The sequence below is a fragment of the Eurypyga helias genome, unplaced genomic scaffold, assembly GCF_000690775.1.
Source record: "Eurypyga helias isolate BGI_N326 unplaced genomic scaffold, ASM69077v1 scaffold28540, whole genome shotgun sequence".
NCBI classification, from domain to species: Eukaryota; Metazoa; Chordata; class Aves; order Eurypygiformes; family Eurypygidae; genus Eurypyga; species Eurypyga helias.
The window spans coordinates 4,034-15,373 of NW_010226762.1; the positions used below are offsets into that span (position 1 = coordinate 4,034).

At 53.9% G+C, this 11,340-nt stretch overlaps 1 protein-coding gene across 1 annotated transcript; it reads right to left on the reverse strand.

Annotated features, from left to right (window-relative positions):
- Positions 1-1,185: 1,185 nt before the first annotated feature.
- UBQLN4 (ubiquilin 4) lies at positions 1,186-10,390 on the reverse strand. Its single transcript, XM_010154407.1, has 10 exons — positions 10,164-10,390; positions 7,572-7,777; positions 6,985-7,247; positions 5,617-5,775; positions 4,682-4,907; positions 4,223-4,362; positions 3,707-3,790; positions 3,012-3,127; positions 2,257-2,434; positions 1,186-1,826 (listed from the first exon to the last, which is right to left on the reverse strand). The coding sequence occupies exons 1-10, from the start codon at positions 10,388-10,390 to the stop codon at positions 1,674-1,676; spliced, it is 1,752 nt and encodes a 583-aa protein (XP_010152709.1). The 3' UTR covers positions 1,186-1,673.
- Positions 10,391-11,340: the final 950 nt, after the last annotated feature.

The following is an 11,340-nucleotide window of genomic DNA, read 5'->3' on the forward strand; positions in this document are numbered from 1 at the left end:
TCACGGATTCTATGATCAGGTGCCGCGGCGCCCCCCCCTGCACAGCGCCCTGCATCGTGCCGGGCGGGAGGCTGCAAGAAGTGCCGCGTGCGTGCACAGCCCCCGAGAGAAGAGATTAAATCCAGGCTTTCCAAATCCTCACTTAACCCCCCGGTCTCATGCTGCACATACGCAGAGGCAGCAGCGTTTCCAGCCTGACGCGCTCCCGTTTTCATAGCTCCACCTACAGATCCCATCTCCAGCTCCGAAGCACGCTGGGCGCAGGGGGCCAACAGCACGGCCTCCCACTCCCACAAGAAACGCCGGCAAACCTACGGCGACACGCAAGAGCAAGCGCCGGGCTGCAGAGAAGAGCGAGGCCAAAGCCCCTGGGGTCAGCAGAGCCACCCGCTGGCTCCTTCCACACCGCCATCAGGTCACCCCCAGCCCAACCACCCTCCCGCGTCCCTAATCCAAAGGATGCTTCCAGAGGGGCGTGTTTAGTGCCAGATTTCGGTCAACCTTGCCGCAGGGTTACTGAAGTGTCCAAGAGGTTCCCCGCCACACTCATCACAAGAGGTGAGGGCGGGGGGCGAGAGGGGTCAGTCCCGGGGGACTGGGAACTGGCTCGGCCGACGTGGCAATCAAGGAAGATACAGGAGTGCAGGGAGACGGATGGTTGTGCGCATTTATTTTTGATAAAAATGGTATGCAAATTACACAGCCGTGGAGGCTCCTGGGAAAAAGATCACCCTGCTCGTCCTTGGGGCGGTTCTTGGAGTCGGTAACATTCAAACACACCAAAACGGGGGTGGGGGATGGATCTGAACTGGGAAGAACAGGAACCTCAACACTTTCCAGTGAAGCAAAAAGATCATTAACTTCTTCAGTTTGGTTTTTTTTTTGGTTTGTTTTTCCACTTTCAGAAACAGCCAACTGAGCACAAAGGTCACCAAAGCCCTGACACCGCTGCGCACGGCCTGACATCGCTCGGGCGGAAACAACGCCTTTCCAACGCCTTCTGCTGCTCCAGCGAGCCCGATCCCCCAGGGCACCCAGGCTCCCTCACGCCACCCCAGGAGCGCGAAGAGGCCAAGCTCCAAACGTCGTTTTCACGCACGTTAAGCCTCTCCCAGGAGCTGAGAGCGTGCGAGGGACGCGGGCTCAGTTCATCCAACGGAACATTAAGACAAGCGACATCAGGAGTTTCCAGGTCATTTCATTTTTCATTTTGATCTATCCCCAATAAGATGCTGGGAGAAATAACCAAACCCCAAACTTGGCTCAAGTTTTAAATATTTGCCTGAAAGGAGGGTTAGGGGAGGGGAATCATGTACAGTTAAAATCAAGCTACTCAAAACACAATCATTCAGGTAAGTAACTAGAAGTATCGCCTCTACCATCTAGAGAGAGAGAGAAGAGTGTCTGAGACAGAGGGCATATTTAGGAAAAAATACACATCTGAAGTCTCTGTGGCCACGATGAGAACTGGAATCCACATACAAGCCAGTTAAAGAGCGTTTCAACATGAAATCTTAACTTAGTAGGAAGGTCAGGGGTTAAGCTGTATCTTTTTGTTTTAAATACATGGACAGCTGTCAGATATGAAAATGATGGTGGGCTTTCCTGAAAGATCCCCCTGTGCATGTGTATGGATGCGTGTGCTGACGGCTGCGGGGCAGCATGACAAGAGTTTAGGAAGGCTGGGAGCCCAGCAGTCTCTCAATAGCTGCGTTGATGTCTCCGCCGGTGGCAATAAGCGCCTGGAGGTTGGCCTCGCGATTAATGAAGCCCATGGCGTTCAGCTGCTCCAGCTGCTGTTGGAATCGCACTTCAGGACTCTGCGCCTGCAGAGGACAAAGACCCGAGAGTCAGACAGCAGGGATCTACACCCAGCACGGGCCGGGCCGAGCGGCGGCCCCGAGCTCAGCGTTAGGCCTCCCGAAATACTCCAGGCTCATTTGGTGACGTTACCCGCCTCCCCGATGCTTTGGCACCGCAGCCACGCCGCACAGACAGTCCGAGGTCTGTGCCTGCGGGGAGAGCAGCGCTGGGAGGAGCATCCCTGGCACTCTTGGCTTCAAACCTGCGCAAAGGGTTCCTACGCCCCCAAGAACTGCCCAGCCTGGGACACTGAACTCGGCATAAAGCACCGTAGCCAAGAGAATCCGGTTGGGAACCACATCCCTGGAGTGGGGTGGGATCGGGAGCATCTCTCCTCACCCTGGAGATGTCCCTCCCCAGACACGTATCAGCGTGCAGCTGGGAATTACATACTTGAGAGCTTCCTCCGGCCAGCAGCTGGATCATCTGCTGCATGAGCTGCTGCTGGGGGTTACCACCCCCACCTGGAGAGGCACTGGCCGGCGTCGAAGCGGAGGGAACAGGGTTCTCCGGGATTGTGCTTCCTCCTGTGGAGGACGGGGGCATTCGAGGCATGCCGAAGGAGCCGAGGCTGCAGAGGAAGGCAGGGCATGCTCAGAGGCAAGCTGGCACACCTGGGTGTCCCCCGAGAGCTGGGCAGCAGGGGAACCAGCCGGCACTCACCGCAGGGCAGCTTCGGCACCGGCCGCGTTTGTACCCCGGTCACACGCGATGCTGGCAACACGCAGACCTGATGGAGGCGCAGGTCGGAAAGGAACTGCCCAGCCCGAACACGACCCATGCTGCGGGCGAGCAGAAGGCCCGAGGGTTGCCCCAGTGTGCCCACCCAACCTCGCAGCTCATGCTGTGCTCCAGAGACAAAACTCTTGAGGACAGCCCATACCGAATACCGCTAACAAAAGATGGGGGTGGGACCAAGTGGTTTCCAGGCCTTTTCTCCCAAAAGAAAGGGTCAAGGACATCCCACGTGAAGTACACACAAGCGCAGTGCTAATTAGCTGGAGCTCGGAGGCCTGCAGGCACACACCAGCAGAAGGCCCCACGACAGAGGGCCCCGAGCAGATCCCGATGAATCAACAGCTAGTCTGCCTGCTGCTACCAAGCGTGTCGGCTCTGCCTGCAGAAACCCACCGTAAGGCGCTTATTACCTTGGCACTAGTCCTGGGGCCTCCGTTTGCAGCGTCTGGAGTCCTTGCTGGATCTGGAGGAGCGCCTGCATGGCGCGGGGGTTGGTGAGAATGGAGAGGGAGTCTGGGTTCTGCATCTGGGAACAAAGGCAGAAGACACAGCGGTACCAAACAGCGAGAGCTCTGGCGGCCAGAGATCCACCAGCTTTAACCGTGACCATCCGTCAGCACGGAGCTGCGCCTCCCGCTGCAAGCCGGGCTCGAGTCTCCAGACTGCAGGGCTCAGCCACAGACACCCAGGGTTTAGCTCAGGTTTCCTCAATGAACTAGGTGACTCAGACTGAACTGGGGGCACATGCCCTTGGAATCAGAGCGCTCTTATTCGATTTACCTGAGTGAACCAGCTGCTCTAGCACAATTAGCTGGTTTAATTTTGTAACTCATTACGGTGAGAGACTGTCCACACAGGGGTTTCGTGTAGCTTAACTACTCTAACGTGAGGTCCACCTTGTGGTAATTCAGATTACTTCATTTAGATGAATTGCCTAAACCAGCTCTTCCCTTCCCTCTCCCCTTTCCTTCGCAGCCCAAACCCCCCAGCCCGTGTTTCCTAGGCCACCTGACCAAGCGGCCGAGATACTCCCTTTCCTACGGAGGATGGAGGAGCTCTGGAGCCCAGGGCTGAGAGCAGCACAGGGCCAGACAGGGGCCTTTACCTGCTGCAGGAAGACAGGGAGCTGAAGGCGGAGCTGTTCTTGAAGCTGTGGATTCCCAGCAAAGAGGGGGACATTTACCATGATCTAGCAAGAGACAGCACACGTAGGTCGGGTCAGAGGGTTGCTGCCACTGGCTGTTAAACCCTACGTAGCTAAGCCACGAAGAACACATCAGTTGTGCCCCTGACTCCCTCCCTGGGTTTGCAACGTCCCCCGTTAACGGGGATTGGAGCAGGACAGCCCAATTCCTGGCAGCAGTGTTGAACAGGGGCCACTTGGCCACGGGCAAAGAGAAGGGCCATTCCCTTGTCCCTGTGAAAGCCACCCTGTTTTGTTGGGGGCTCTGCTAAGACACAGGGGTCAGTACTCTGACTGCCTTCAAGCTGCTGAGAAATACAACAAAACTGCGTTCACTCAGCTCCCCGGTTTCTGCATGCGGAACCGCTCCAACTACACAAGCGTCTCACGAGCACCGTGCTCACGGCCTGTCTGACGAGACAACTGCAACACTTTTACCTGTGCTGCAAAGTCTGGGTTCTGGGCAAGAGTTTGCATCATGCTCCGCATGTAGGGGGCGGAGATCATGTTCTGCATCAGCTGAGGGTTTTCCGAAATCTGCTGCAGGAGGCCTTGCATCTCTGGGCTGTTAAACATGCCTGGAAAGGGAAGAGAAAACAAAGGAAAAGCCCTTACAAGCCTGAGCACTGCTGCAGCGTGACATGTAACAGCAATGCTTTACCTCACCCCCGGCCAACAGGGAGTACTGCTGTAGACAGCCATGGTAGTGCTTTGCTTGCCACTCTCCCATGCTCTCGAGGGACAGGAGAATTCCCAAAGTAACCCAGAAATAACCCCTCTGCGCTTGCAACTTGGGCCAGAATCTGAACAGAAATGCCAGAGGGAACCTCCCTCTGAGGAAGCCTGGGTGACCTGTTCAGCGAGTAGCAGCCCCTGGTTCCTCTCTTGCTTACGTACCAGCCCCAATGCTGGCAGCATTCAGCCCGAAGGGGTTGGATACAGTCGGCGTGCTTTGGGTCGTTGCCGAGCCAGTGCTCCCTTCACTGCTGGGCGCCTGGCTCTGGGAAGCAGGGGGTGTGGGACTCCAGGGGTTCGGTAACGGCTCTCTGTTCTCCGTCCGCAAAGGCTGAGAGCTTGAGCTCTCAGAATTCCCCGTCAAGGAAGAGAAAGGATTGTTGCCAAACTAGGGAAGAAGAAATAAAAGAAATAGCTGTAATCAGTTAGCCCCAGCAGAGAATGTGAGATGAACCCCACCACAGCACGGCCTAAGGAACAGCCAATCGTATTCATCCAGGTCCAGAATTTGCTAAACACATGCCCTAAATTGCCCCCTGAGAAATTCGTAATCCACAACACACCTCGCTCAGAAACAGACCAGGCTCACGAAGCGGCCACAGCCCTAGCTTTGGCTCCCAAATGCAGGGCTTCCAGCATCCGGACATACCAGTAGGTAATGCTAGACTGGAGTATGTCTGCGCAGCCTTTTGCAGACAGACCTGTGCTCACTCCTCCTGTGCTTCAAGCCAGCTGGATCTCAGCCAGCTCCAATCCCAAGGCGTCAGGCTTGAGCTAATACAGTAAGCCGGGCTGAGAGCAAAGGGCTGTGCTAACGAAGGTCTGGGGCCTTCACATCGGCGATGGCTGGCATCCAGCTTGCCTGGAGACCAAAGGAGTGAGGGCAGGCCTCTCAGATACACCAAGCCATGGAATAAAAGCAGATGACAGGCACTGCACAACGTTCTCCTGCACTCACTGTCTGCATTCATCATCTAGAGCGGCAAGGGATGAAGAGCCACGCTTGGGGAAGGCTGCCCCGTTAGCACGGGGTCAGGGGAAGACCCCTCTCCCGTGCTTGGCACGCTACACCCCACTTACAGGATCGCAGCCAATACCTGCTCCCGGGCTGCACTAAACATGGGCTCCTGGATGTCCGTGTACATTCGGCGCAGGGCGTTGTATCCTCCTGGAATGCTCTCGAGGTTACTCAAAGCACGGTCCTGGTTCCGCATCATCTCCTGCATCATGGCAGGGTTACGAGCCAATTCCATTGTCTGAGAGAAGGGGGAAAACATGGAAAGCTCAGGCCCATGTGCACCACGGAAGCCTGGAGTAGATCAAGAGCCCAGTGGTATTCACCTGATCAACCAGCCAAGCACTGAAAGAGTTAAACCTCAGCTCCCAGAAGAAAGAGTATAATTAAACCCGTTTCACAGCCAGAGAGCAGAGAGATCATTTATCCAGGCAAAGAGAGCCCAGGGATCCTGGCTCCTCCCATCCTTGCTCAGCTGTCTTCCTTCGCAACCTCAATTCAGCTGGATGAGGTTGTTTTGTTTCTAAGCAGTATCAGGACATCCAAACATTTAACACCCATATGTTCCCACTCAAAGGAGATGGACTGCATTCAAAAACTGAGAAGGTGGAAGAGATTGGATCCTTCCCATTTCAAGAAAACCAAGAAATTCACCCTCTCCAGACTTCTGGTGGCTCTCCCCTGCCCAGGGAACATCCAGATCTCATTGGAGGAGCTGCTTAAATATGGATCATTCACAGTTTGGTCCTGCTGCTCCATAATTTCACGTATGAGCAACACAGTGGAAAGCAAGCTCACCGAGAAGCAGATGGAAACTAGGCTCATTCAGCAACAACCCAGAAAGACCTCCTGACAAGTCTTCCTGGGGAACAGCAGAGTCCTGTCAAGGGCCATTTAACACTGGGGCTCTCACTCATCCCTTATGCTTCCCTTCCGATGAACCTCCGGTCTTCCAGACAGAACAGCGCCCTAGGCTGGGATTGTACAGAAAATCCTGCCCTACAACTAGTGCTCTCGGCTGACACAGGTAGTAAAATATTGCCTGCACAGCCCTGTTGTCTATACCTAATCTATCCAGAGAAACAGAGAGAAACAAAAAGCTTTTGCAGTAGCCTCACTGCCCCGTGACTGCTTTTACTCCCATTTCTGAACCAGAACACAGCAGCCTTGTATGCAGTGCACTAGAACGATCCCAGCATCCTTTTTTGCCCGACACATGATGGATTCAATAGCCCTGAACGGGAGGTAAGAGCTGCGAGTATGTGGGCTGAGTAATCAGCATTCAGATAACTCAAGACCACCATCTGTTTGTGGGGAGCTTACAGCAGGGAGAGATCTCTGAAATCACCGATCTGGCATTCGCACACTCCCGCTGCAGAGCAGACACTGAAGCTGGTCCACAAAGATGCTCTTGAACGTGCTTCGAACAGGCCCCGGCGTGCTGACTCACCTGCCTCATAAGCTCCGGGTTATTCAGCATGTGGCTTATCTCTGGATTCCGCTCCATGAGCTGCTGCATCTGGGGATTGGCCATGATCATCTGTCTCATGAGGTCAGGGTTAGACATCATGTTCTGCACCAAGGGATTCTCCATGATCTGAGAAAGCATCTCCGGGTTGGACATCAGCTGCCGCTGCATCTGCTGCTGGAGCTCCATGAAGTTGGCAGAACCCATCCCAAGGTTGCCTAGCCCAGTGATGCCGCCAAAGCCAGCTGGAGGGGGAACAACACACAGGGAGAGAGGCGTGAGTCAGTAACTGTCAGCAGCTGCAAAAAGAGGACAAGCACATCAGCTGAACTGCACCCACAATAATCCAGGGGTATCCTATATTCCTATGGCGGCCAGGAGGGAGGGCACCCCCTACACACACTTCACTAAGGGCTTTGGCATCATCCTGCGCAGGGAATGCTGGTGCAGACGACTCCTGCAAAGCCTACAGCAAGCAGAGACAACTGCAGGGGCCAAGAACTCCAATTCCTCGATCTAATCCCAGGAAATTCTTCTTTTGTGTCACACGTCTCGCAGCCATCACTTACACAGGATGGATGTAGCACTATTAGGGCCTCCATCTCCAGAGCCTCCCATGGTCCCTGACCCGCTGCTCCGTCTGCTGCCGTTCCCCGCGTCGGAAACGGTGCTGCTGGATGTGGAAGGCTGAGATGGGGCAGCAGGAGAAGAAGGGGTTGCAGTGGGGGCAGAAGCAGCATTGGGGGCAGAAGCAGCAGATGTTGAATCTTGGACCCTGCAAAGAAACAACAGAAGGTGTTAAACTCCAGAGATTCAGGAACGGTGAGCTGAGTCCTCTGGGGGGGACACAGGACGGTGCACCCCACACTGACCGAGCCTCCCCTCATGCCTCTTGTCCCCACAGCAGCCAGCCCTGGCTGCTTCCATTCCTGCCTCCACAGCTGTGCTCCCAGATGCCTTCCATCTGTTGGAATCTGCCTCCCATCCTGACGCAGAACAGCCCCTGACGTTTTATCCTGGCCCACACGAAGTGGCTTGACTGGTACCCCGACTGCACCTAGCTCTTCCTTGAGTCATGCTGAACTATTTACCTCAGCTATATCCTTGAGCAACGAGTTTGCTCCAAACAGGAAAATCCTCCTGCTGCTCCCGCAGAAACCACAGGAGGTAACAGCAGGGCTAGTGCACAGGGTAAAGAAGAATCTGCTTTTCTGCAAATCCTCCCATGCCCTGAATATTCCCATCAGCGCTCCTGGGGGCAAAAATAAGTATCAGCATTACTCTACAGCTAGGGAAACTGAGGTACGAGGCAGCTAGCATCTGTCCCATGAAGCTACAGGATGCTTCTGGGCAGTTGAACTCACATCTCTGATGCTGGCTGTACCTCACAAGGCTAATCAACACTGGTTGATTAGAGCTTCTCTCATACTCACAGGTAGATACTGTGCGATAAGACCCGGCGACGCTGGACTTGACTTCATTCAGTAAACCAACCCAAACCTTGCAATCAAAATTCCTCCTTGGGATTTTTACAGTAATTTGAAAGAGACTGTTTAACGATTCTCTGAAGCATCTGCAGCCATGACAGTGCTGGACTAGTGCTGAAGAGCTTTCACAGGAAATCAGATCACAAAATTCACTTTACTGGCCTCAAATAAGAAATGCTATTATGCCACTGGCACAAGAACAACGATTTCTTGATTATTCCCTCCTCCAAACCAAGAATGATTCCTTTCTCTAACTCCCTTTTTCACTCTTCTGCTAGGACTTTAGAAATCCACCCTGAGGGTCCTTGTCCACTCTCCAGACTCACCTGACTGCTGCTGAAAACCAGAAAGGGAGGAAACAAAGCAAATAGGAAGCTGAACAAAAAAGGAAGAAGGAAGCTGTAGAAAGGTCACTTGGTTTCTCTCAGCACAGGAAGAGGCTGTCGTGTCTTCAGTAAGCACTTATCTATGACCATTTGCGGGGAAAAAAAATTAGCAACCCAGGGCAGCGCTCTCATTTACGCTTTGAAATGGGTCACAAGCACCAGGGTTTGCTGTGGAGACAATGGTAAACAGCGCCAGCCCATCAGGCTACCTGGAGATGCAGAATCCAGAGCCAGGCCTCCCGCAGCAGCTGACAATACACATGCTTGTCTTTGTGAAAAAGAGGGGAAGAAAGAAAAAGAAGGACTAATCTGGACTAAGTCAGTAAGGCAGCTCTCCCAGGGGACAGCAGAATGCAGCCCCAAGAGCCCGACCCACTGCAGCAGGGAGCCCAGGAACAGCTGCGGAGGGGGTTTCGAGATCAACAAGACATGGCTGTGCCTAAGAACTGTTCCCAAGAACTTCTGTGCCCATCACTCCACTGGAAAGCACTGGGAAAAGCCTAACCCTGAGGACCCCGTGGTCAATCCTGCATCCCTTTCTCAGGCTGAGCTATGTGGTAAGCTGTGTCCAAACCGGGAGCTACCACGGGGGGCACCCGCAGCACTGTACTTGAGCTCACCACCACACTGCCACGGGCACGTGGTGCACTGCCTGAGCCTCCGCGCATTCCCACCAAGGCAGAGCAGCCCCCTCCCATACAGGCATGCCTATAGGTACCCCAGGGAAACACTGTTCTGCCCTACAGATAATGCTCTGCACGCACTGTGCACCTCCCACAGCACGCGAGAGCACAAGCACAGGCTGAGTGCAGAGTGTGTGATAGGCAGTGAAAGAAAAACTGGGCATTGCTTTCAACTTCAACACAAATTCATTGTGAAAGTCATTTCTGTTAAAGGCAGCTTGTATTTCTTGGAACTAGTATCAAATTCCAACAGGTTCTTTCAAGATCACTAAACTATAAAGGCTCAAAATGCACAAGGCCACATATACAAGTTGTGTTAAAGAAGAGTCAACCCCCTCAGGTACATGCTACCAGCTTACACAGCTGCGTAACCTAGGGAAAAGACTGCCTGAGGGATAAACCCCACGCCTGCACGGCAAAGCCGTGGTAACGAGAGAGCCTGGGAGAGTTCTCCTGCTGGATCACCGCTGCCGGACTCGCACACGCCCCAGCACCAGCACCCAGGCTCGCACAAGCACCCCGCTTCCGTCACCACCAGAGCGCTCCACCGCCAGTCACTCACACCCTCCATTCACCCTCAGCCCACCAGGACGAGAGTTTCTTACTTCTGCGGAGTCTTAATGACCAAGTGGACAGTCAGCCCATCTTTGATCCCATGTTGATTCAACGTGTCTCCATCCTTCAGGATCTTCCCAGCAAAGATCAGAACCAGCTGATCCTGTTTGGCTTTAAACCGCCTGGAAATCTCTTCTTTGAACTGAAAAACAAACAAAGCATTTTTCAGGCAAAGGACCCAGACCAGAAATTTAAAACTAATACTCCAGATTATCATTTCCACTATGCAAGCAGCATAAGGGACTGACCGTCCTTCAGAACCTCACCCAAAAGGAGCCCATGCAGGCACCGATTCAGTCACCAGTTGCTGAGGCTGCCTGAGGCGTTAAGGGAAACAAGGACAAAGACGAGCTGCGCACTCACAAAACGTGAAGTCAGAAAGAACAGAGCGATTACCTCAAGAGCTGAAGGCTTCCAAAGCAAGATCAAGTGTGTCTCTTAGGTCTAATCCAAAGACACCATCGATCCTCTGAATGACTGAACTGGTTTTGTCTCTGCTCATTTTTTTCCTAAGGAAAGCCCAGCTCTGATTTAATACAGGACAGAGCTCTATGGAAAAGGGAACAATCCTTTATCAGCCAATGGAAATAAACTAGGTCTTCTCCAACTCCTGCTTCTGCGACTGAATTCCCTACGAGACGCCACGCAACACGGACACCTCTCCTCTACTGTGCGATGGGGCAGGATTAACACTTGCCAGTAAGACTGTCATTGCTAGCCCGGCTGGGGCATTCCCAAGATGACTTGCGAGGATAAAAAGCCTTGCATTTGGAAGCCACAAACTACAGGAAATCCAGAGGGAAAGGGCAGGATGGAAAACGGAAAGCCAAGCACACACCTGTCCTGGAGGAGCTCGCAGCCTTCACACCAGAACCCCCAAAGACAACGCCCGGGACAGCGCAGCCCTGAGCCCCAGGTCATCCCGGGCACAAAGCTTCGTGCCCTCCTCCGCACAAAGCCATCACTCAACACCCTGCTTACAGCAACGGGCTCGTGGGAGCCGACCGGGAAGGAGCAGGAGGGCCACACGTCCTACAGCCCCTGCCTACCCCACGACTCTGCTCCCCACAGATGTCCGCCAGCTCCTTCCCACCGCAACCTCGTGCCTTACACCCCAGATCAAAGCGCGCAGCAAGCCAAGAAGGCGAGAGCGATGCCAATGGCACC

What these genes read in the sequence shown, in the direction of transcription:
- UBQLN4 (XM_010154407.1), bottom strand. Translation starts at nt 10,390, where the DNA reads ATGATAATCTGGAGTATTAGTTTTAAATTTCTGGTCTGGGTCCTTTGC. An exon ending in TAGTGCTACATCCATCCTGT is followed by an intron (nt 7,248 to 7,571) that starts GTAAGTGATGGC and finishes TTCCCCCTCCAG; the next exon opens with CTGGCTTTGGCGGCATCACT. An exon ending in TGGCCGGAGGAAGCTCTCAA is followed by an intron (nt 1,827 to 2,256) that starts GTATGTAATTCC and finishes TGTCCTCTGCAG; the next exon opens with GCGCAGAGTCCTGAAGTGCG.